Below are 27,667 nucleotides of genomic sequence, written 5' to 3'. Positions count from 1 at the left end.
GGAAAACTTGAAGGCAGTGCCTTGATTTGTAGTTTGATTTTAATCTGCTGTTGGCAGCTTGACTAAGCAAGGGAAAAGCAATCAGAAGCAGAATTTGCAGTGGCTCATGAAGCACCAAATCTGTGGACAATTCTGTTTCATTCGTGTGTGTGTGTGTGTGTGTGTGTGTGTGTGTATCATACACATGTTAAATTTCTATGTGATTTATTCATAGCTGCTAGGTAGTAAACCTCCCCGACACTCTGGCTATTTGAAAGGTTTGGGAAGATACGGTACCCTAGTTCTTTGATCATTTCTCTTCATTGCAGGTGATATCAACTACTGAACTTACACATCTGTTTCTTTTGATCTTGTCAAACAGAATTTACAGTCTTCAGATGAACCAAATCTCCAGTGGTCATAGGAGGAATGTCTGTAGAGACTTGGCTTAATACCAGAGCAAAATAAATCAACCAATGAACTGCAGAAGAAACTGTGGCCTAAGGGAGTTGTAGAATCAAGCATGTTAAAGCAAGAGTTCTTTGCAATGTTGAAATAGAACCAGAAATGGAAGAACAAGCAAAATGTATAAATTCTGTGAAATTTTGCTTAAAGATGCTTCGTAAAAGGATGTTAAAATTTGTTTCAAGCCAGTGTTTCCAAGCCAAATGTTGTAATAGAGTTTTAGCTAATTTAAAATACTCATACAGTAGCATATATGCTGAAATAAGGAAGCAATGTGTCTTTGGCAGAAATACAGACAATGTGCTCAGTATTCTTATTATTCCAGCTTGCATTTCTTCTTCTGGGATGTATTTGTTCTCCATCCTGTAAATCTTGTGCACTAGAGGGCAGTGTGCATTCACATACATCTCTGCTTTTGGCATGTCCTTGTCTCCGTCTGCTAAAATGAAAAACCTCTAACTGCTGTAATAAATTTGGCTAAATTAGCTGCTAAATGGTTATCTCAAGTAATATGTATTTGCATTAATCATCTTGCTCTAAACCAGAACAAGCCAGAGTCCTAAAGACGTAGTAAATTCATATTGTCCATTTAATTATGGCTAATAAGTGCTTCATATACAATAGTTTCATGAAGTACATTTTGATTTTTTTGGGAAGAGGTGGAAGAAATAGACGAAAAGAAGTCACATTGAAGACAGGAAAAACTGTGGTTAGTACTGCTAAACTTTCAATTTAAAAGTTAGACTTTGCCTTTAAAATTTGGCTGGACCTTCAGATTCAGAGAATGATATGCAAGTATATATAATGCCGTCTAAAGTTTAAAGCTTACTGTACCTGAGAAGATACAAGCCTAAATTCATATTAGCATCACAATCTAGAAAACCTTTTCTTCTCTTTGTAAAAGGAACCCAGATGCAAGTGCAGAAGTGCAGGATAGTTTTTTCCTTCCCTTTTTCCTTTTTCTTTCTACATACTTTCTCTGTTGTCTGCGAAGGTTTGCTATAGCTATCACTGCTGTTCAAGATTCCCATCTCAAACAGAAAGGCTGCAAAAGTTCTTAGGCTTAGCTCAAAAGAGTTCGCTCAGGGGACAGCTAAAGCTTTAGGTGCTCTTCTATTTATCCAGAGAGTCTGTGACGCACTGTGTAACTACAATAGCAGTTAATCAACCCTTCTAGCAAGCCAACCTACCAATTCTAGGCCGCAAAGCCACCTCAGGATTTATGTTGGACTCAAACATGTATACAGCCAGATGTATTCATCTCCTGAGCTCAAGGCATACGGTACAAGTGGCTCTGGGGCTGAAGATAGGTGTGAATGAGCTCTGTTTTTTCTTTAAAAATAAGATACACCTAAATTCAAGATGAACTTGGGGCTCTTGGTGGAGGCGAACTGCAGGATAATTGGGCTCAGAGGATACACTACTTGATAGTATTTCTTCACTGAGACTAGTAGCTTCACCCATTTTGAGGCTAAAGAAAAATAAGGCAGAGGCCACTGGCTCCTCTTTAACTTTTAACTGATAGTTGTGTTGCCAAGGGAAGTTTCTCCTGCAGTTATTCTATATCATCGAAATAGTATGGCAAGATTTAGGGTTCATTTGGAGGACTATAATATTTTGTAGTTTAAAGCCTTATCTTCTTCTCATCTGCCAATTCTTGTCAAGGGCCAACGTTTGAAAAGGCCTTCTCATAACATCCAATTTTGACCTTCATGTATTTTCCTGACCTCTTTTCATGTTGGTGCCTAAAGCAGATTCCCTTAACCTGTGTGGAAAGGCTGTTCTTTAGACTTGTTTGGGGTTGTTGAGGGTAGTGATTTTGTCCAGTTTAAAAACAGGTTTATCTCAGAAATTTCAGATGTTGCTCCCATATTTCCCTCCTGCCCTGTCCTTCCCTTCTTCGGCATTCAGCATTTAGGGCATACCACGTTTATTAATAAGGATTACTTATTTTCCATATGCATATGTATGGAAGAGAAAGACAGATAGACATTTCATTTTGACTACAATGTTCTGACGTTGCAATAAATTGACTGAAAGCTTGAAAGATTTGGAAATTCAGTCAGATCTCTTTTTTTGTAGAAGTGGCAGGCATTTGCAATTTGGGTTATAGTATTTTGTAAACAAGGTAAAGTTGATCAAATTGATGCATTAATCAAAATGGATCTTTGCTTTTGTGTATTCATGTTTCAGATATAATTCAATGCTAAACTGCAAAGATAAGCAAGAAGCTGGAAATATGTGGACTTTTCCCTCAAACAACTATGGTATTGAGACTTCAGTTTTATGCAAATACTTTTGAATTTATAATTAGTTTAAGACTGAGAATAAGGAATAGGGGAATCTTCCTTTAAAGTTTTACTCTATTAGAAGACCTCATTTTATAAATTTATTAAAAAAATTAATAGTAAAGGAATTTTATTATAATAATCTATTGTTAACAGGTTAGCTGACTGAATTTCTGAGGGGAAAACTGAAGATGGAGGTATTGGGAAATGTGTTTCTTTCAATAAACTTAATATTTTTACTATATACATTTACCATTGCCATCTTCTTGGGTTAAGCCAAGGCATATTTAGGATTATACTATAAATCATTGATTCTCATGCATTTAACAAAAATACAGTTTTAAGAAAAAGAAACAGAGGCAATATTAAAATAAGTACCCTGTCAGGGTTAACCAATTGTAAAAAAGCACTGGTAAGAGATCTAAAGAAGGCAGAAGGTTCATGCAATAATAGCAAAACTGCATGAATTAAGTGTTCTTTTTAAAGGATTTTTAAAGGCCTAATAACCTCTTCCTTCACTAATGTACTTTTTGAAAATAAAGCAAATGAAATAATGCAATTTGCTGGTTGTAAATAATTTTGTTTCACCTGGGTTAATATAATTACAAAAGAACATTTTTGGCTTTTTACTCTACCTCAATACTTATGGAAAATAAGTTTTAGGAAAGGAAGACTCTTTCTAATGGCAATTTTTCAAAGTGATATGATGAATCGTGAACACAGGTCAACCAACATGACACAGGAAGTCACAATAGTGGTGTAATTAAAGATAAAAAAGCTGACTGGGAATTATGAGAGTTTAGTGAAACACTTATGGAAGTGAATAGATTGGGGAAGAGTTTTTTAGAGAATGGGGTAACCAATTTGATTCTATATCTAAGCCTTTCTGTCAAAATAAAATATCTTTGCACGTAATCTTTTACATTATCTGTACATTGCAGTTTTAGATGAATCTTTTTTATAGTATTATTATTGTTTGACCCATGGTTAGGCTACACAATAATAAGATATGATTATAGGATAAGATAACAGTACAATAGTACAAAATTAATTCAATAATTTGTTGTATATTGTATACCATTTCCAAAAAGGAAATCTAATTCTATTTCTGAATTTTGTTTAGAGAAGGAATAGAAAGAGAAATGTAGAAATTCTTTGAATAAAATAAAATGGATCAGTATAAGTTTCAAGATTTGTGTTTTTTGGGGAAAAAAACATTTCCCCCCTGATAAAGCTGTTCTTAGAAATCAAAGAAAAACATCTAAACTGCGAGTTGTGTGTAATTTAATTCAGTTTGAAGAGGAGATGAAAAAATCTTGTAACAAATTGTGACTTTTTTTTTAAAGCATTCCATACAATACAATGTTTCTCTAGGTTACAAATGACTTTGAAACTTTGAGCATATTGCATATTTTGGTTCAGTAGATAGTAAACATGAAAAAAAAAGAGATCAGTTGATTTAAGGTATCACATAAACACTGGTTTACAAAAGCCCTCATTACACCCGAAAAAAAGGGGGGGTATGCAGTATTTACTGCTTTCACAAGAATAAGGGTGAGCTAGAGTGATTCCCAGATTGTCCTAATATGAAAATACTGTTAATTTAACGAGAGAGAGAGAGAGAGAGAGAGAGAGAGAGAGAAAGAGAAAGAGAGAAAGAGAAAGAAATAGCTCTGCATTTAGTACCACAGTTGAACACTTAGCTGTTAGTATCGTTTCTCTTTTTACATTCACAAAACTGGCAGAGGAAACATGAAAAGGAATACTGACTCTTTAATCTCTTCTTCTCCACCTAAAGCCCAAGGCAAGCTGACAGAGTAACTTCATTCTGGAAACAGTAGTGTGTGTGTTTTTTTAAAGAAAATTTCTGGATTACTTTTCTTCTGCTTTTGAAAACTGTGGACTATAGGGGAATAAACCTGGCATTGACTTAAAACAAGAACAAGTATTTTTTATCTGAAAAGTTACAGTCCTTGATGCTTTACAAGAAGGTCATTTTCAAAACCCATGGGGAAAATAGCATCACAGATAGAGTGCACTAAGTGCCTCACTTGCTTGAAACAGAGAAAACATTTTTAAAATATCAGCTTTCAGAATTATCTGTGTCTTTGGTGGCATTTTTACTACAAATTCTGCAATTAAGTTAAATAGCAATGACTGCTGAAGATTATTTAGTAAACTTTTAGGATACATAATGTTTAAACAGAATTATGATCCAAAACTATCAATGAATCATGTAACACTCACTGGCTGTCCAAAAAGAGATTGGATAAGTAGGGATGGATGGGTGGGTAGGTGGGTGGATGGATGGATGGATGGATGGAAGAAAGGAATTATAGTTCTTCCTCTGACCCATTCTCACAGAATCTTTGGTTTAAAGAATTCATCTAAATATAAATCTGGCTTTATTAAAGGAAATCATTCATTTCATCCAGAAGAATATGTATCTCTATTTTTGCACCGGTTTTCATTCACATGTTCCCCAAGAAACCTTTGACCTTATTTGGTACCGTGTCTAAAATTTCCAGTTTTAAAAATAAATCCTGCTAAATAATTATTGAAACAATTCAAAGGTCATTACTTTCTAATTTATATTCTAATGCAACTATGTGCAGAGTAGATACTTTTATGTATTTATTTATATTTAATGTGATTTATACTTACAAAGTATCCCTTTCTTCTTAATTGCTTCATAATTAACACAGCATCCACCAGGTAAGATACACACATACATACACACTTTAATACCATAATAAATATTTTAAAAACACCCACATGTCTTGTTTAGAGTTCTTCATTTCATATGCTGCATTCATTATTATTACTAGTGATTTTTACTAGTTATTGTCTTCTTCTTGTTGTTGTTAATATTATTATTATTATTATTATTATTATTATTATTATTATTATTATTATTATTATTATTATTTCTATTTTCTATTTCTATTTTGTTATGAGGTTATGTATGTATGTGTAACCAAATGTAAATACCAGGTATTTGAGAGATGCTGTCAAATAGAATAATTAGATGTTTGAATATCTAAGAAAAAAAGAAGCTACATGTTTCCATTCAGCAATACTATGTGCCTTAAATAATTTAGAATGGAACAGGCAGAATTGTAGATACAGCTATATGATTTTAGATCATAATTCTACACTGAAATTAATGGGGATCAGAATGAATCTTAAATGAGCTTGGTACCAGGATTTTATATATACATGTTTAAAAGTTCAAACAGATGCTGCAACTATTGCACAGATATTCTGATATATTATATATAAAGATAATCTTTATACATACATATATACATACATATATATATATATATATATATATATATAAACATATACTATAAAGCTAGGTGACAATTTGAAATAAGGACGTCTCTCTATAAGATGCATTTTAAATATTCTAGAACATTTATATTTCCTCACGTTCAATGAATCTCATATCTTTCACAGTGACATACCAATTTATTATGAATACATTTCATTGCTTTTTATGGACCTGATCCAATTAAGACTAAATCTAGATTCAACCTCAAGTCCCTGATTTTAATGAATTAACTAAGCATGATTAAACTGAATCCAATCCATACAAAATCTCATTTGACATGCTAACAGACACAAATATTGAAAATTAAGAAATTATAAAACATAATGGGAATTAACTAATTTTCACTTAAGTAGAGAAGAATTAAAATTATGTGATAGAGATTAAAACATCTAATGCTATCTAAAAGCACTTCCAAATTGGCTGACATTAGAAATTTACATAAATCAGACAAAACATTTTTATAGTCTAAGTTACTCTTTCATTTGTAAAGTTTAGACTTAATTTATGTTTATTCATTATTCTCTTTGTGAATTTTGGAAACATTGTAGAATGGTGAATTGGGACAAGGTAGTATCAGATTCAATTCCTCATTTTGCTGTGGAGGTCGGAGGGCAACTTTGGAACAATCCCTATTTAGAGTTATATTCAAAGGCTGCATGACTGCAAGTTAGATTTCACAGACAAGCTTTGACTTCTCAGTCACCTATACCTTGGGAAATACATGGACATTGCTTCAGATGGCCAAATCTCTGGAGCTGGAAATGGTTTCAAGAACGTCTCATGATGCTTTTTGATTTTAGACTGCAATAACACAACATCTGGCATTACAGATCCATGCTACAGCTGAAAATATGCAGGTTAATTGAACAGAGCAACTAACTTTTTTGCTAATGCTCTTCCAGTAATGCATATTTGTTTTTCAACTGTTGGGCTGCCTTTAAAGTTACCATGTTCAAACATCATCTAAACACAAGACACACTATCAAATAATATCAAAGCAATCTCTTTTGCTTTGGTGATTATCATCAACTTGTACAACAGTTGACATTCATTTGTATATTTTAGCATTTCACAGAATGCTATACCTTGACTAGAATAAGTTTGATTTCTTTTGTGATTGAGGATATTAAGCACTACAAAAGCACAGACATTTCAAACTGATTAGGATTAGAATGCCTCTGTATTAAAAGGCTTTGTTTTTCTCCCTACAGTTTTACTAATTGTGTGCTACTTGACTTCGTATAATTTTTCCCTATTATGATAGCAAAACTTGTGAAGCGAGTTTTTGCCGTCGAGAATGATTCCATCTATTTTAAATAGTAAATTTAAGATTATTAAAAGATATACATTCATTTAAATATGCGTATCTGTGAGCGTCCATGTCCATATTTATACACACACAGAGGTATAACTTAAAAAGACTGATTTTTTTTATCTTGGAAATTGAACCAGCAAATAACTGAATAGAAATTTTCAAATGAATGTACATAAAAGCCATTGTGTATTTGTAACTGACTGCAGAGGGGGAAAAAAGTCTCAATATTGAAGGGCAAAATTCTTTTGAAAATGGGAAGTAGCATGAATAAAGTGATAGTAAAGCTGCTTTTTTTTTAAAAAAAAATCTGGATTGTTTCAGCTATTGGAAACTAAATTAGAGCATATAAGAAAGAATGCTCCCAAATGTAGTCATCAGAGACCTTTGCTTTATGGAAAACAAACTGCTCGGGCTGCTGTTCTTAAGGAATTGTATTTTTTATGGCTGTAAATCAAGTCCAGAAGAAATGGGATGACGTTTTCTGAGCAATAGCTGAGGGTGACAAGCATCTTTTTGTCAGTGTCAGGTTTATGAATTTAGACCTCAATTAAGATTCCAAAATGAAAAAGCACATACTATATCTGTAGCTACACAATCGAGTGACAGTTCCCAAAAGCAATATATATCCATTTTGAAAATCCTGGTATATCATCCTATATTTGTCCAGAAGTATATTCATGACATTCTCTAGAGGTCTTAACTCCTCTACGTCCTGCTTGGATTTTCAGTCAGAAAATGTTTGATATTATTCTTCAGTGAATGTTACTATTTTTTTTCCAATTAATTGAGGAGATATATGCTTTTATATTATGTGACAACCTTTTATTTTTTGAGTAGTAAATGGACTTGCTAAATCAAAACAAGGCAACAATGTCACCAAATACCAAAATAGGATTAGAATAGAGTTTTCATATATTAGTGGAAAGAAATATGTTTATTACTTTTTTTTATCTTTTACTGATATTGGTGTGCAGAATTAAAAAGAAGTTTAAGTGAATTCTTTATATGGAGTGGATGATAAGGCCCCAGTCTTCAAACAGCTTACTTCAGAGTAGTTTCTCAGAGTAAATCCCAATTTATTTATGATTATCCAGTGGGAGCTCTTGTTGAAACGAAAGAACTTCTTTTATATGAGGAAGAATTGAATGCAAATCAATTCTACTATTTGCACAGGTAAATGTGATGCTAGGAACATACAAATTATATTAGTGAAATGTCCAAATGCTTAGCAAAAGATTTAAGTTCCATTATAAGTAGTTATGTATATAGGCATACAGTATGCACTCTATCTAGAAAATCATACATCAAGCAATAATTAATACTGCAATTATTAAAGCTATGCTATCACTTCTTTGAAAAAATAAGCACATTTATTTACACTCAGGATTTAAGATGGAGCTTCACTGGCAGATTGTATGTTGCTAGGGCTTTGCCAGTTACATTACACAGAACAGAAGATGAACAATGAAAATATATGACCATCAGCAGAATATAAGCATTTAAAACAAGATTTAGAGAATATTACTTAAAACATTATGTGACAATTATATTATATAGGAAATGAGACAATTTACCATCCAATAGACGAAGATAGCAAAATTGTAAATACCACCAAGAAAATGAATATTGGGAACATATGACAAGCAATGAGAAATACAAATTGCTTCAATTAATTATAAGACTTAAGAGAAATGCAGAGTTGGAACATAATGCATATTCTGGCTGAAAAATCTAAATATGCAGTTTGGCAAAAATGGAATGTCTTTTTTTCAGACAATAATAGGAAAAGAACAAATAATGTTGATTATTGACAACCTCTAGTAGGAGACACTACTAAAAGATTAGATAGAAGACAGATACTATCCAGCTAACTATTTTATAGGCTTTCTGAACTAATGGGTATCTTTCTTTCTCAAACTGTTATCCTTATGATGTATTGCATTACAAATCCCAGAATTTCTAGATAATACAAATTTCTGTAAATACATAGCCTTATTTTGAAGCACAGTCAATGTCAGACTGAGAAAATAATAAGAAGCAAGCAGATCCATTGCTTGCAAAAAGAATGAATTAATTTAGATGATGTTAAAGATTGATTTACATTTCCTTTGAGCTGAATTGGGAGAGGTTGCAGAGGATCCTCCAAATCCACAGAATCTTCTGGGACCTTCGTCCCTGACACCCAATTTCCTTCTTGCCTACCCTTCTTTCTAGCTGCAGAGGCAAGTAGACAGACTGCTGGGGAAAATGTTGTTAGATTTCTACTCCTGAAGTTGAAGTCTACTCTCTTATTTCAAGGGAGGAAATCCATAAAATTAAAGTCCTATGTTTTTTAATTTTAATCAATGAAAGGAAAGCAAGGAAAACAGATAGCATTTCATGTAAGGATAGTGCAAAGTGATGTGGATGCATCTTTTGAATGCTCTGCCAAGGAGTTTGATTCTTCTTCTGCTAGTGCTTAAAATCCCATTAAATTAGAAAATTGTATAGAAGACAAAAGATGTCTTAGATCTGGATTCCTTCTAGCTTTATAATAACCTTTTTACTCTTTGCTTTTTGTTGTAATCAATACATATTTATTGAAGGACTCTTTACATTAATGCAGGGTGTCAAACTCCTGGCCCGCGGGCTGGATGCGTCACATGCTGGCCATGCCCATGCCTGGTTTAGCGAAGGGGAAAAAAGTCCTGCTACATCACGTGACACTGCTGTGATGATGTGAGTTTGATACCCCTGCATTAATATGTTTGTTAAAAAATGTGTTGATTTAAAAAAATAAACTTTGATCAAATGTGACTGTGAGCATTCATCTTACTATATGTATGTAAAATATGTTTTATTGTATTTTATTGTTCTTATTATTTTCTTGTTTTGGTGTCTTGCCATCAAATATCTCAAGATTGCGGTTGTTTAGATAAATAAAGGAAATAAATAAATAAAAGATAGAAATACAAACATGAGTATAAATATAAAGAAAGTGAGACAGAAATGGAGGCAACAACTGGAGAACGAGCTTTTAAAAATGCAGACAATTTATGGAAAATGGCACCTCAATACTCTGATAGAAAGCATCATGAAAGGGATTTAATGTAAATGGAGCATTGTAATACAGTCATACAGAACTATGATGTAGTCATAGTTATAACATCATGATTCAGTATGGAATGTACAAAAATAGACCGTTAAATAAAACAGCAAAGAAAAGTTTAAATTGAACATGGTTAAGTAAGAGAAACAGGATAGGTCTCAAAGTATTAAAATTATGAGAAATTCTTCTAATGCTAAAAATTAATGGTTATTTATTTATTTATTAAATGTGGTTTCTGATGAAAAATTGATTAGGAAGTATTGAGGGAATTAACCAAAATAATTTGCTGTTAATTAGGCTGGTCAGAAGCCTAATTTATCAATTCCAATAATAAATCTTAATCCTATTAAAATCCTTTAAGTATATACACACATGATTGATTCAGATTCTGATTTGGCAATTCTGAAAATCTTTTGTTTTGCTGAATTCAGAAGCTGTATTGAAGTATTTCTATTTCCCAGAGTCAGCAATGATTTCTTTTTTATTTTGACAGAATTGGATAAACTTTTCCGCAACAAGTTTCGGAGTGCATGTGACTTGGGGTTGTTTTTTTTAAAATAGGAAATTGCTGAATTGTTTTTTTAAAAAGATGTTTATTACATTGATAGGCAAAGTTGCTTTCCTAATGGAATCATGCTTTCATATTTCTTAAAGTATTTCTTGTTTCTAACAGATCCTAATATTTGTTAGGAAATTGGCCTACATGGCAGAGTTAGCCTTAGCTAACAAACTTTCAAGATTTCAGATAGAAAGATCTGGGCTTAGTGGAAGAAGACTTTTTAATCAGTAAAGGAATAATTTGGTTGTTTCCTGTCTTGATGGGCTTCTTTCATTAAACATGTTTGAGTTAAAGTTATGTTAACTAGAACAGAGTATAACTTTTGTGTGCACTAATCAACTAGCACCAAAGCCATAGGAAGCATACCAGATTCAGGTAATACAACTGAGGCAGAGGCAGAATGCTTTGAACATTCACCATTTCCAGTCCATGTTAGATATGTTGATCTCCCTTGAGCCTCAAGAGACTGGCAATAAATAAATTCAGCACCCACCCCTGTTTCCCATGCTATGTTTCCCATGCTTAACAATAGCAGTAGCTCTTTCTTTCCTCAGTGACCAGCTTGCCTAATGGATAGTTGAAGGCAAAAGTATTTGCTGCCTAATGATAGCTGGACCACTTATGATTGGCAAACAAGGTCAGCCATGCACTGTGACATCACAATCCTGCCCCTTTGGTTTCTACATCACAATGCTATATGCAAGTATATAAGAGGCAGGGCCTGCATCAGGATTCATTTGCCTGCTTTGACCACAAAAGTGGGGACAGTTTTGCTGCACCTCTCTGTTCTCAGGTAGGAAAATATTAAATATTGTTTTATTCTGCTGACCTGCTCTAACCACAATGGGTTTTGGGTCTATCCCACATTAAGGTAACTTTTAACATGTCAACGCAATTAATTGCTATACTTATATTATGCTTTGTCACATGAACAGATGGCTCTCCTGACTTCAATTTTTATTTCAAAACTTCTCATGCACAAAAACAATCTCTCCACATGGTGTGATCACAGTTTGATTTGAATTTATCATGGCTCACATTTGAACATTTGCCAATTGCCTTTAGTGACAGAGGAAAATATGTATGTTATGACTAAATCATCCACAAATAAAGTAAAAGAGAGACTAGAGAGGTCTACAGATTGGAATACAAGAATTAGTTCAGTTATAAAACATCGTAACTTTTTTAATGCACGGTGATATTTTTTATAAGAACAGAGTACTTACGGTCTAAATGACTGTGCCTGATCCCTTCCACATCTTCAGCATGAATGAAGTGGTAACATCTTTTCCCTACTATATCTACAGGGGTCAGATCCATGTAATCGCTAATCCTGTAAAGGAAAAATAAAGCCTATAAACCGAGAAAGGAAGAAAATACAACAACAATGAAATGCTTTCCATTCTGATCCCAAACTTGTATATCTATCCTGAAAACTATCCTTTTTATGACAATTTTATATTATTTTGTTGTGTTGTCTCAGAAGGTAGAATTAACCCCAACCCATAATTTAGTTTTATCTACCAAGAATAAAACCCTAAATTTAATTCTAAAAAGAGAGACCTTTAGCCCATCTGTAACATTCTTGCTATTTGTTTTCTTTTATGTGTGTGTGTATGCATGTATGTGAGTAGGTCTTGTCTCCTGGTGATTATATGGACAAGTTGTAGTTGTTTTAGAACAATGCAGTGATTTTAGAAGAATTTTTAAGAAGTGGTTTACTGCTGTTTTTATTTGACTGTGTTTACTTCCTAGGACTGAGAATGACCGACCCAAAATTAGCCAGCAGTCCTACTCTAACATCTTAAATCTTAGGCCAGTTTGGCTCTCTTTGTTCTCAAATAAACATGTCTGTAATAAAACCCAAATCAAGATAAGATTTATTTCCTTCCTTCCTTCCTTCCTTCCTTCCTTCCTTCCTTCCTTCCTTCCTTCCTTCCTTCCTTCCTTCCTTCCTTCCTTCCCTCCCTCCCTCCCTCCCTCCCTCCCTCCCTCCCTCCTTCTTGCCCTTCCCTTCCCTTCCCTTCCCTTCCCTTCCCTTCCTCTGCAGAAGTCAATCCATTTGTTTTAACAAATGCAATCCCAAATTGTCTATAGGTCCATATTTAACAACATCCACAAAGATAAGACGAATTCCTTAAAATACAAAGCTCCTCATTAAAAGAGCAAGATAATTCAAGGTTATACTATAAAATAAGAACATGTTATGCTTATGCAAAATGATTAGAGACATCTTTCATTTCAACAGATTGGTCTTCTATTGAGCATATTCATGAAAAAAGGCTCTTCAACTGTTTCCTGGCACAGAGTCCAAACTGACATTTCAAGCAATATAATTTAAATGCTGAGACATACAGATGCCTGAGGGTGTTATCTTTTTTAGTCTTATTCAGCTGGGAGCTCTGCTTTCACTCCTAGCTCTTTTAACTGGGACTTTGTGGTTTACTCTGTGCAGAAACTTTAAAATCCTTTCAGTAGCCTTTCCTGCTCTGTGCTCTGCTCTGCTTCTCTCTGTATGTGCGTTCCTCTTATTGATTGTCCAGATGTCAATGTCCTCAGGCATCTGTGTTAAAAAAAAATCCTCTCAAATTGAAAATTGGGAGGGCGAATTAGCCTGGTCAGCTGGGTTCTCCCTTTTGTTTGGAAGATGTAACTCTTCGTTATGTTTTTTAAATGATGTTCTAATGCTCACAAACTATATTGGGACTATATGAGGACCTTTTGTCACTCAGGTTCTGAGAAAATTATGTAAGTTTGCTCTTGAATGGCAGATGGGAAATACTGGGGATGCATTGGAGTACATGTAGGGTTCACACACATTCAGAGTGATGGCATGGAGTCACTCTGAGAGATAATAAGAACTTAATATGATTTTTTTTTTTTTAAAAATAGCAAATTAGGGAGCCACCTGTCAGGTTCTCACTACTCAACAAAAATCAGAAAATGTGCAATTGCTAGTTTCTTCCTCCAGAATAGATAAATGGATTTTTTCCATTTTGGAACTAAAGATAAAATGGAGGTGTTGCTGATGGGCAGAGACAGATGTAAAGGATCAGAAGTTGGGAACAATCTGCATAATATCCAGGTATGCTATACCTCCATTTTATTCCCTGTATCATGGAAAAGAGGCAGGACCTACTGTATCTCTCTTCTATTCTCTGCAATGCTTGAGGTTACTGTGTATAGGGTGGAGCCTTCATATATACCTGTGATGGCAAACCTGTGCCATACAGTGCCCTCTCTGTAGGCATGTGAGCTATTGCCCCAACTCAGATCCGCTGCACTTGCGTGTGCACCTCCCACCTGCCGGCTGATCTTCAGGTCTCTGCTGTGCATGCATAGGGCACATGTGGGTGTGTGCATGCATTTGCAGGGGTGGGGCGCATGTGCGGGGGTCATGTAGCATTGCATTTTGGGGGTTTGCGCACATGCGCTTTGGGCACTCAATCTGGAAAGGTTAGCCATCACTGGTATATACAAAGTTTTTTAACCAGTGGTTCCTAAATAGGGGTTCCAAGGATAGATTTCAGGGGTCTGACATATCAAGTACAAATTATAGGCTTTTTCCCTTCAGTTTCCTTCCTATTACTTGAAAATTCTTTCTGTTGGGGAAAAAATGTCAAATAATGCTTTTAGAAACTGCATCTCCTCAAACAAGTGTAGGCACAATATTGTTCATTGGCAGGCAAAATAATGGGACATTGTTGCAGTATTAGGCCACCTAGAAGAACTGATGATAGGAATTAATGTTGATAGGAATTAAGTAAAATGTGTACTATCATTATGACTAGCGATATCTGTCTTTGTTTTCAGCGAATCAGACTAAATTTTAAGATGTCAATTTAATTTTTCCAAGCATGGATTATAATTACATTCATCCAGACTGGCTATTATAATATGCTTTGGTAATAATACTTGATGTTAAGTGGATGAGGAAGTTGTGTGTTTTCAAGTGTAGTATAAAGAAATCAATCTTGTATGTGTGTGTTTAGGTGTATTTTTTAAAGATGGATGTCTCAAAGGAGTCCTTGATCTTAAAAGAACCGCTATTGCACAGATTTTCTTCTCTTCTTGTTGACTAAATAACAGTTTCCTAGGTGAGAAGGGCTGTGCTGAAATACTGTGATATTGTATATTTATATGATATAAATACTTTCCATCATGCCTGTAAAGCTGATGGTCATTTTTCTGATACATGAATTCGGGATATTCTTGCATTTGATTAATATATTAATTTAGATTCTACTGTGTTAAGGTATTGTGAGTCTGTGCACTTAACTGAACCAGCTGAAGATTGATACGATAACACTGACAATTCATTACAAACAGAGCTCCTGAGCATGTGATTTCATTCATTACACCGAGTTCTGCTGATTCACTGCTCATCTGTTTTCAGTACAGCCACTTATCTGATCTGTTGCAAGCATGTAGAAAAGCCATTCATAAATGGTTGCATTGAATCTTTTTAAGGCAAGATGACATTTTTACAGGTTGCATGCTGAGAGACTATACTTGTATTTAGATAACATATTCATAAATAGGGAATTAGAAAGAGAGGAGCAGGATTGTTGTTCCTCAAGTGAATGGCTCTTGTGCCCATTGGTAAAGGTGCCAAATGCATATCTATTTTGAATGCACAGAATTGTTTATATCACCAAATACATGTAGATCAGGGATTGGAACCAAAGACACAACTTTCTCTTCTTTCCCCCCAATAAGTATTCACTGTATTTAGGTGGTCATGAGAATAAGGTAACAGTTCATTTCACTGTCTTCAGATTCTCCTTAGAGAGGGAACTTGCCTTCCTAAAAGCTGATTTGCATTTTTACTAAGAAATGGAAAATGATTAATTTAGAGATTTCTAAAAAAAACCTCAGATGCTCTAAAGGTTTTATGCATTTTATGTTGGAGATCCTTACATTGGTGGCCTTGTGATAAACTGTGGTTTCTAGGCTTCCATCCTCTTGTCTATTGACAAGTATGTCTAAATTATCATTTTTAGATGTACTTTTCAACAGACAAGAGGAAGGGAGCCTAGACACCACAGTTTATAGCAAGGCCACCAACACTCCACACTTTCTGAATTTTTCTGAAGAACTACATCAGAGCACTATACGGCTTGCTGGAGAACATTCTCCAGCAAGCGAAGCAGCTGGAGAGCAGGTACTGACATGAACAATTCAAGCAGAATGGGTACCCACAATCATTTGTCACAAGATGTCTGAGCAACACAGTGGGGAGAGAAAGGAAGAAACAAGGTACAAGACCAACCACATGGCACACCCTGTCATACATCAAAAACATTTCAGAAGCTGTAGAACACAGCTTCCAAGATCTGCATGTGGGCATTGCACACTGTCTAGAACAGTGTTGGCAAACCTTTTTGGCACTGAGTGCCAAAACGGGAGCGTGTGCCCGCATGCGGGGGAGCACCAGAAACTGGAAGAGCAGCTCCCTGGTGCGCACGTGCAAGAGCACTGGAAACTGGAAGAGCAGTTCCCTGCTATGCATGCCGGTCACTTGGTCTTCTGATTTCTGGCACACATAAGGCCAGCTGGCTGGCACACATGAGCATGCCGGAAACTGGAAGCTTAGCTTCCTGGCACGTGCATGCATGCCAGGGATTTGCTCTTCCAGTTTCTGGCATTCCTGCAAAGGCAATAATCAGCTGGTTGGCGCGCATGTGTGCACCGGAACCCAGAAGAACAATGGGTGATGACTGGCGTGCCTGGAGAAATGGCTCTTCATGCCACTTCTGGCACGCCTGCCACAGGTTCTCCATCATGGGCCTAGAGGCTACCATACAAGGACAAATTATGCATTGTGAAGATTGCTTGGAGGTGGGTAATACTTCCAATGTAATCTATCAAATCCCCTTGCATGGATTGCCCCTGTGACTATGTAGGTCAGATGGGGAGAAAGCTAACTACCAGATTGCAAGAACGCACACGAGTGGTCAGACAAGGAGACCCAAACTCACTGGTAGCCTCACACTGCAATGAACAGGGACACATATTCAATTTTGCAGTTACCAACGTTGTTGGAGAAAACAGCCAGGGAAGTGATTGAAATCTGGGAAACAGGCTCCCCATTAGTTAACAGGAGTGCTGATTTACCACCAGCCTATCAAGTACCTAGAAGGTGAGGGCTGGGCAGCACAAGCTAACAACAGTTAATGACTTAAAAGCCAGACATCAATGCACCCCAAGCAACATCTAAAAAGCCACTTATAACAGGCATTATAAATACCACACACAGAACAGCACACACCCTGCTAGAGAGAAGTTCCCTGAAGATGGGTTGCAGCAGGAATCTGAAAGCTCGGAAGACAAAACCTCTGGTCTTGATGACTGACCCAGATTGGATCCTGCAACATTATCCTGTGACATTTATATTTGCCTTCATTCGTAAACATTTTTTGCTTTTAGATCAAGGGCAATACTTCTGCTTTCGTCAATATGATCAAACATACGTATCCACTGACCGAAGGCTGTTTCTTGAAAGGTTCAGTAAAGCAACAGATTTAGAATTTATTGGGCTAAACTGTTATTGCCAGCATTTTCAGTTTTAATAGAGAAAATAAAAGCAAGCTTGTATGAAAACTTAGTAATATTTTGCAACTGATTAAATACAATTTAAAACATCTGAAGTATATCCATATTCTCATTTTGTTCTGCCTATTCCCATTTTTTAAAATTAAACTGAGCTGTGAACAAGAAAAACAGTGTGGCTTTTCCAATCAGTTGTAAATCCAATTTACAATCAGTATTAATATTTCTCACTACCGCTTCCTAGGAAACAGTGGATGGTGTGTTACTGAATCAGAGGAAATTTAAGATACCAGAAACATTCTGTGGACTCCAAGGAAAAGGTTCTCAGGACAACAGTTAGTGCTTCAGGAGGAATTCTGAAATTATATACAGTATATGTTTGTCTGAATAGGGGCTGCATACACTATAGGGTGGGAGAAATAGATTCCTTATTTTCCTCATTTACTCTCATCTACTCTCCAGAGTATTAACATTCCATTGTGGGAAATGCTAATCCGAAGAGTATCAGAGGAGTTTTGCAGTCAGAAAACTGACATTTAAATTGTGATTTTTCTTTCTAGTTAACTCCCTAGGCAACTATCAGTCAATCAGATTCCAGCTCAGTTTTCCAAATCTTAAAATGAAGCTCTCACTTTCTGCGTACTGATCAGAGGAACACATACATCTGCATTATCATTATTGTTGTATGAAACAAATGCTCTAACCCATATTTCAGTAGAGCATTCTGGAAGAATAAAATAAAATAGCCCAAATGCAATACCTATTTTCACAGTAAATAATATTGAGGTCCATGTTTACTCGAATAACAAACATGTGGCAGTCAATTCTGACTTCATTGATTGTAGGAGGGGGCAGGGCATGAGCAACGACAACAAGCCCCATGATTTGGCTCGGGACGGTCCGCCCATGAGACAGCGACACTCTTAGTCGTAACCTTCCTGTTATATGGATCACCTGCAAAACAACAAAGAGTCAAAGCATTGTGTGAGACAAATATGAAAGCAATTCTCTCAGCAGACAGTATAATTTCTATACAGAGCACTTAACTCTGCCAGAATTGCATTTAGTCACTGCCAGTATTTGTCTTAAACATATTAATGCTGTCTGTGAACATGTCCTGAATGTTCTCTCTCATGCTAATAAAGAAAGAAGAACATAATAGCTCAATGTTTCAAATATAGCACGTCTAAAAGCCAGAGGAGTTTTCAGTTACTGATGGTTAATTTTCAGAAGGACAAAATGTAATTTGGAAAGTTGAAAGAAAGATTTACAGTGTGAAGGGAGGCTGGTAAAAATTGACCCTTATTTGGAAATTATAATAGTAATTCTATTATGTTTAATAGTAAAGTCTAGGCTATATTTAATACACTAATAGCAAGTTAAATAAAATATCACTGACATCTGTAAATACTTTTTTTGTGCTTTTGACTGCAAGAACAAATCAGTATGTGCAAGAGTCAAATCAAATTGAAGTTACAGAATTATAGCAAGATATTTTTGGTCTGCGAGAACATAATTTTTGTTTCATGCCCATAAACTGAATATTAGGCATAGGTATATGGTACGTTTATTTATAGAGCAACCAAGATGCACTCCAATTTTTATGTTTGTATGTGCCTTCAAGTCCATATTGACTGCTGGAGATTGCCTGGACTAATCCCTGCCATTTTCTTGGTGAGATTTCAGAAGTTGTTTGCCTTTCTTGGGCTGAGAGAGTCCTTGGTCCAAGGTCACCCAGCTTTGTGCCCAAGGCAGGTGGGCACAAAGAGTTTCCTGGTTTTTAACCTGGTGTCTTAACCATTATGCCAAACTTTCTCTTTTATCTTCATTATAAAAATAAATAAATATAGGAGGAATCATTGTCCTGTTTCATACCTTGATTTATTACATATGAAAATACAAAACATGAGCATGGAATCAGAAGTCATACAAATGAGATGTGGGAATCAAAGAAGGATAAGAGAACATCAGACAGGTCCCATTCTCAAACATTAATTCAGTTTCACTACGTATTACCAGCTATCCTACCCTTTTGTAGACCAATCTACTTTCACTAAGAAGTGTCAACTAATGAAAGATTTTTGGTGTTAATCAACACATGGTAGCATTGGAGAATTGCTGCTGCCCTCGTAGTCCTCCATCTGCACCATCATGCTTTTTCAGAACCATGGAATGGAAGAAGTATTTGCAAGCCAGCTGACCAGTAGGAAACTGTGCTGGGTTTAAAGCAGCTAAAAGGATCTGTAAATCATGGATGGATGAGAGTTTCTAAGGGTTTCTAAATAGGAATAGGGAGATGACTGCTATAATCCGGGAAATTCTGAAAAAAGATTATTAATGGGATGAATAGTGACAACAAAGTCAGTGACTGGCCTTGATTTAGGAGCTGCTTTCTTACGTAGCAGGTTGTCCCATTTTTACAAATACTACCTAATAAGCAGCAGGGTCAGAAACAGTGAGTACATCTGCAGCAAAAAACAATTAGCCGAGGTAATAGCATTGTCTTCTAAAAAGGTTTTTTTTATAGAACTATTTAAATTTGTAATTTTGGAATAATATTCTGCATATCTGCCATTTTTATTACATAATGAAATGAATGCATGCTTCCAGGTGAACATATGTCAGTTGAATGATGCATTTATTTTCTTAATGGTTGCTCCCTAACACTGACATTTGAATTCTAAAATTTATTGGGCTCCTGTGAGACTCTGAACTGGCAAAGATTCTATTTAACAACCTGGTCTTGAAAAATGCTTTATAGCCAAAGATCTTAAATGAACAGAAACTCTGTGTAAATGATACTGCCTTTAATAATTGCCCTGAAGGGCAACTTTTGCCATTCTGGTTCTTGTAAGGCATGTTGGAAATCGAGCCAATATTGGTAGGAAAAACTGCTTTACCTAATTTTGTCAGGTTAATCTTTGGTCTTTCCCTAATGCCAGAGTTTTATTGATTTTAACTATATTTGTCTTATATGATGAGATCAAATGGTGTCCACATTAAGATCCAGCTTTAAAAATAAACCCTACATGATTGCAGCCTAAACGTATTTTCTCATTTATAGTTAAATATTGGCCTACAAAATATGGAAAGGTCACAATAATTATTTCATAAGTAGGATGTCATGTACTTTGCTGTATTTGATAAGGACATTGCGGGAATACCAGTGGTGGGTTTCAAATTTTTTTGCTACCGGTTGTGTGGGTGTGGCTTGGTGGGCGTGGCAGGGTAAGGATATTGTAAAATCTCCATTCCCACCCCACTCCAGAGAAAGGTTATTGCAAAATCCCCATTTCCTCTTGATCAGCTGGGATTTGAGAAGCAGAGAATAGATGCGGGTGAGGCCAGTCAGAATTTTTACTACCGGTTCTCCAAACTACTCAAAAGTTCCGCTATAATCCAAATGTGAAAGCAAAATGTTGGAGATGTGATTGTGAGGATGCTACCTATTATCATATATGGTGGACTTGCAAAAAAGTTAAAGCCTTTTGGATTAAAATATGGTGGATTATGCAGAACATTTTGAAAAAGAAGATCAAGTTTGTTCCACAGTTCTTTTTATTAGGAATAATCTCAGATTGCACTGTTATAGAGACAAAACTGATTCTGAATTTAATAACTGCTGCAAGATTATTGATTGCACAATATTGGAAGAAAGAAGACTTACCTACAATTGGAGAATGGATTAGTAAAGTATCAAATTTAGCAGAAATGGCAAAAATTTCTGCCTACTTGAAAGACTGTACACAAGAAAAATATATATTGGAATGGAGGAAGTGGATTGATTATATTCAAAATAAGTATCAGATTAAAAAATATCAATTAGTTTTTGAGTGAAGTTAGGAATTATTATGTATTAGTTTAAGAAAGAAGGGAATTGATAGTGTGATGGTGTGAAATGGAATATGTTTTATGTTATATTTTAGATTATGTTTGTTAGTTACAATACCCTGTATTCTGTTCTGGGAAGTCTCGGGGAAGGAGGCGGGAAGGGAAGACTATAAATTGATTGGTTGCCATTGTACAGGAATAATGGTAGAATTAAACAAGTTGGAATGGTGTAATGTCGGGACTGCTCGGCAAACACTCCCGAAGGAAAGGGTAAGGAAAGAGGAGTAAAGAAGGAAGAAAGTAGGTAGGTAGGTGGGTAGGGAGGAAAGAAGGAGGAGAAGAAAGGATAGGAGGAGGAGAAGAAGGAGAAGATAGAGGGTTAGAAAGGATGGTAGTGAGAAGTGGGAAAGAGGAGGAAGTAGGAAGCGAGGAGAAGGTGGTGGGGAAGTTTAAGAAGGATGAGAAGGAAGAAAGGATTAAAGGGGAGTGGCAGTCGAGCAGCCCTGATTGAGTATAATTTGAGTATAGGACTGATTGTTGGATAAGTGATTGTATTGTACACTGGTCAAATTGTGGGAATTATTATGGAAAAATAAAAATTTTGCAAAAAAAAAAAAAAAAGTTCCGCTATCGGTTCTCCAGAACTGGTCAGAACCTGCTGAAACCCACCTCTGGGGAATACAATAAAATTCAGGACTAAGCAAGCTGATGCTACAGGTGTTCCAGACCAACATGGATAATGGAAGGGGTTGTGGAGTTAGACTGAAAAGTTAAAAGGGACAAGGTTATGTGTAAGGTTTTTACTAGAGTTTGTCTTCACATAACTTTGTCACATGGCATGAAAAAGTTATAAAGTTTAATTAAATGAACTGAAAGTCAGTGCATATGGCAAAATATGATAATATAATTTAAGACTAAAAACTAGAGTCTATATTCAAATTTTCACACTACTTTCAAATGAGATTACAATAATATCTGTAGAATAATCACTGTATTGTATTAAGTATGATGTTAGGGGAGCTTGGGGAAATTTGCTCAAGTTATTATTTCTATTCACATATTACCACAACTATTTATATGCCAAAACTGGTAATAAATACTTTAAGGTAAATAGATGCTACTTTGTATCCTGTCTTCCCTTTAGGAACTCAAATAAGTTTAGAGTTTGGAAAGCTGGAGACTTCAGACCTCCTCTCTCCAATACCCTCTGTGTCTTCATGACTTCTGCTCTGATTTAGCAATCTGGTATTTCCTGCTGCAACTTCCAAAGCACATGAGCCTCTGTTTATTTGTCAAGATGCTTGTAATTTAAACTCCTTTTCTGGTGATAAAAATGTAAAAGGATGAAATAATTTATGTAATAAAACCTCATGGCTATGTAATTTAGAAGTAGGTCACTAGACATTGTCTTCTTTTTTGGGAGATAGAACAATCCCATCGGAGATAAACAAAATCAAACTTTATAAAAAGAAAGAGAAGTATATTCCATTCTTTTTTACTTTAGATTTTAAGACACAGTACCTTTGTATTTTGAGAAAAAATGAATAAATGCAGTGGAAGGAAATGCAGACTTGCCATAATCAGGATTTTAGCTTAACAGAATAACAACAATACGATACAACAGGACATACAAAAGAGATGCTCCGGGAATAGCACAAGATGGCAATGTCTGCTACCAATGGGAAAAAGGCTCTTAAAGAGATTGAAACAGAAGTCATTATTTATTATTTCAGAATGCAAGTATCTACTGTACAGAAATATTATAGCTTAATTTTAAGCGCCATGGTGGTGCAGTGGTTAGAATGCAGTACTGCAGGCTACTTCTGTGGTCTGCTGTTTGCCAGTAGTTTGGCTGTTCGAGTCTCACCGACTCAAGGTTGACTCAGCCTTCCATCCTTCCGAGGTTGGTAAAATGAGAACTCAGATTGTTCAGGGCAATATCCTGACCCTGTAAAACCACTTAAGAGAGGGCTGTAAAGCACTGTGAAGCGGTATATAAATCTAAGTGCTATTGCTGAATACATATTAATGAATACACATTTCCTGTCTTGTACAGATAGTATGAAAAAGATAAACAATACAATATAATAAAGCAATAATTAAACTAGTATAACATCTAAGGTAAATCTTTTCATCTCTTTCCAGAAATACTAGTTTTCTGCAACAGATTTTCTTTATGTCTCAATTATTGCTGGATTTCCTATTTTTCGATGACTACAATAAATTAATTCTAAGGCTGCTCTGGAGAGGGAGAACCCCAATCTTTTACTCAACCTCAGTACTCAGTTTTTTTCCCCTTTGTTGCTTCTTTTATTTCTACCTGAAGATTTCTTCATTTGTTTTAAAAGGATTCAAACTTTCTCTCTCCAAAACAGAATGTCTAGGTATGACTCTGTCTATATGACAAAACAGCATCTCTCCCTTCTGAAGTTGCAGGTGGATTGGCTATCTGGGACTCTGCACTTACAGCTTATCATTTATAACAAACATACATAGTACTTTTTCCTTCTATTTTATCTTACAACTGTAACTCTGCAAGGTAAGTAAGACATAATGATTGGCTAAAATCTTCCTTGCAGCTTCCATGCCTATCAATGAATTAGGGTCTATGCCTCCCCAGTCTACTCTAATACACTGACCACTTAGAATTTGAAATAAAGGCAGCCTGAGTTTCACAGAGGGGAAATAAAGATTTATGGGTGGAAAGGAAGTAATTTAAAACCTATATTTTTTTTAATCAGGAAGCTTCATGGGCATGAAAAAGAAAGGGTGACATGTCACTTACTTCAATTGTTAAGGAATCTTCTGTACCTCTTTAATAGCTATGCTGACCATGAATAAATCAAGACAATAACAAACAAATATCATAATTCACAATCATTCAGTATCATTTATATAAATGTGTGATTTTTGCATTTGTACTTAAATACCTTTTTCCATTCTTAACGTTGCACTGAGTTGAAATCATTGGTTTATTTATTTTAGAAAAAGGAGTTTAATCTTTGTAGTTCATCCAATTAAAGACCTTTATGATGAGATGCTAATGCAGAAGTTGTCAGCGCCATCTTCAATAAAGATTTTTTGGGAGATAGACATTTTTTTCACTGATATATTTTCAAAGTGGAATATGAATCAAGAGAAGTTGGTTGCAAATAATCGGTGCAGATTATTAATGTTGACTAGAAGCTGCAAAGCACCATTTTCCATTAGCAAGTTCTTTAACAATCAGTTGCACAGAATGTCAAAGAGAATTCAAGCTATGAAAACCAGCTTGAAACTATTATTTTTCCGTAATGTTTTTAAAAAGACACCTAAATTGTTAATTTAAAAAAAACAGCAACTGTCACAGTATGTCTACTGATAACCACAGTATTTGCATTTTCATCCATGAGATAATTATTGGCTAACTTTACATAGAGTATAATGTATCTTCAATGACAAAGTTCCTTATGAATACTTTAACATATTTCTAGAGACGAAACTAAAAATACCACTGAAACAGCCCATTTTTGTAGGTCCTCATTAAATAATAGTTAAAAGAAAGAGGATTTACAGATGGGACATTTACAATACTATATATTTCTTCCAGCTAGGCTTAGTCTGGAATAGTTAGTTATCACTATTTATTTCAGTTTTCTGGAAAATGAATTTCAAACCTATAGATGCATGGAAACATACTGCTTTTTAGTGACTTAACATGAAATAAGAAAAAAAACGATTGTAAGCATACACTTGTTTCATGAAAGTTACTATTTGCTTGAAGTGTGTTAACATCAAAGGGTAAAACTTCAAAATGCCATTCTGTATTTAGAATCTACTATTTACCTCTTGCAAATATGGCAATAATGCTGTTTGCAACTTAAGAGTTTAATGGCAAACATATTTGAAGCATTTATTTACTTAGGGTTAGACTTTTCCTCTACAGAATCATCTCTATCTTTCTCTCTCTCTCATCTCCATCATCTATCTATCTATCTATCTATCTATCTATCTATCTATCTATCTATCTATCTATCTATCTATCTATCTATCTATCTATCTAATATTTATACTCTGCCGCAAGCCTGAAACATTATTTCATTGCTAGACTCCATTCAAAATGATGAATGTTTATTTAATTATTCAGGATGCATTATGAACAATTTAAACATTAATAGTTCATTTAAAATAATAAACATAAAATAAAATAAGCCTTGATTTTACTGAAGTATTCCCCTTCCCCTCCAAGAGTTCTGTTTTTAATTGCTTCTGGGAAGAAGTTAAAGTAGGAACTTCAGCATGTGTCATAGTAAACATGTCAGAATCATTGAGAATCAGACGTCATACAAGTTTAATAATTTGTTTTTGTTATTATTAACCAATATAGTTAAAATACATGGGATTCCATGGAAAGAAATAGGTTGGAGAAACAATCATATCTCTCTCTCTCATGCTTTGGTAAAGGCTTATAAAAATGAAGCTAAAAAAATGCAGCAGTTATAGTTGCTAACTTTAGTGTCTCTTTCAATGATTTTTTGAACTGAAGATCTTTATATCCTGTTTATGAATATCTTTGTCATCGCTGGTAAATATTTATCAATGAACAAGATGAACAATATTTTCAGTGATCCATACATTTACCCTAGGCTGTTTGAAAGCATTTTATAGTGGTGAATAAGGTATGTGATTTTTGTTTATTATCAAGAAGTCAGATAATTTTTCTTAGTTTAGTTTGTTATAAATTTGTTTTATACGAAATAGAAAAAGAAACATTTCAAGACAGACAAATGCTCCTGCTAGCAGGTACTGTCCTTCAAGAATAAAATGAGGATTGTATGGAGACAATTAAGGATTGACTAGTTTGGTGCAACTGCTTATAAGCCAAAATAAAGCTCCAAAAACATGGATACCAGTTGCTATTCAATTGTTATTTCTCTGATTATCCTAAATTCAGCCACAAACTAACAATCAAATCAATTTTATAGAGTTACCATAAGAATAAAACAAATTGAAGTCCATGTATATCACCTCCTTAGAGGCAGAATGGACTAAGAATAAAATTACAGTAATCAACCTGCCATCTAACCATATATGTGACGCCTTCTGTTTGAAAGCATTTTATAGTGATGAATAAGGTGAAGAAATTACCAATCCAAAACTTAAATTATATTCAAAAATCCTCTCAGGAGTTAAGTATAAACAATGGAGCTACACCAGGGGTAGGTTCTACTTACTTTTACTACCGGTTCGCAACGGGATCGCACACTCGCGTTAAGCTTCTGCACATGCGCAGATGTCTATGATGACATCTGGGTGGGTGGGTGGAGCCTGCCCCTGGTTTTACTACCGGTTCTCAAGAATCGGACCAAACCCGGGGGGGGGGGGGCAACCCACCACTGGGCTACGCTACTTTGCTAAACAGAATTTCATTTCTATTAATATAGGACTCAGATCCTGGAAAGGCGTCACATATATAGTTAGATGGCAGGTTGATTACTGTAATTTTATTCTTAGTCCATTCTGCCTCTAAAGAGGTGATATACATGGACTTCAATTTGTTTTATTCTTATGGTAACTCTATAAAATTGATTTGATTGTTAGTTTGTGGCTGAATTTAGGATAATCAGAGAAATAACAATTGAATAGCAACTGGTACCCATGTTTTTGGGGCTTTATTTTGGCTTATAAGCAGTTGCACCAAACTAGTCAATCCTTAATTGTCTCCATACAATCCTCATTTTATTCTTGAAGGACAGTACCTGCTAGCAGCAGCATTTGTCTGTCTTGAAATGTTTCTTTTTCTATTTCGTATAAAACAAATTTATAACAAACTAAACTAAGAAAAATTATCTGACTTCTTGATAATAAACAAAAATCACATACCATATTTTTCTGTTTGACTTAAACAACAAATCTACTACCAATGCATTTATTTTTCAGATTTAAAAATATGGCTGTAAGCTTTTCTATACTGGCCATTCTTTAAAAGTAGGTTAAGAAACACATTAAAACTGAACACAGTCAACTTGCAGTAAACATTGGTATCATTTTTTTAAGCATTGTTGGCACAAGAACTATTCTACTGCAGATTGCTTCAAGAAAGCTCTTGGCAAGTATATCATCAGAAGGAGCAACACTTTAATATTTGCCCAGGCAGTCAAATATAAACTGACACCAGGAACCAAAGGGTAGCAACTACAAAGCAAAAATTATTTCTGTTTAACATAAGTCTCCATAACAAAGGAACCAGCATTAGGATTCATGGTTCAGAGTG

The 27,667-nt window shown here is 35.0% G+C and overlaps 1 protein-coding gene across 3 annotated transcripts in view; it reads right to left on the bottom strand.

The window, feature by feature from the left end:
* NPAS3 (neuronal PAS domain protein 3) overlaps positions 1–27,667 on the bottom strand; it is an 805,304-nt gene that overhangs the window by 8,204 nt on the left and 769,433 nt on the right. For all 3 annotated transcript variants that reach the window (XM_058162236.1, XM_058162237.1, XM_058162238.1), the window contains 2 exons: positions 18,344–18,537; positions 12,258–12,364 (listed from right to left, as the gene is read on the bottom strand). In XM_058162236.1, coding sequence (XP_058018219.1) covers positions 12,258–12,364; positions 18,344–18,537 — 301 coding nt within the window. The remainder of the gene's footprint in view (positions 1–12,257; positions 12,365–18,343; positions 18,538–27,667) is intronic.

Source organism: Ahaetulla prasina, chromosome 1, assembly GCF_028640845.1.
Source record: "Ahaetulla prasina isolate Xishuangbanna chromosome 1, ASM2864084v1, whole genome shotgun sequence".
NCBI lineage: Eukaryota > Metazoa > Chordata > Lepidosauria > Squamata > Colubridae > Ahaetulla > Ahaetulla prasina.
Note: the sequence above shows the minus strand (reverse complement) of the source record. Positions and strands in the feature narration are given on the sequence as shown.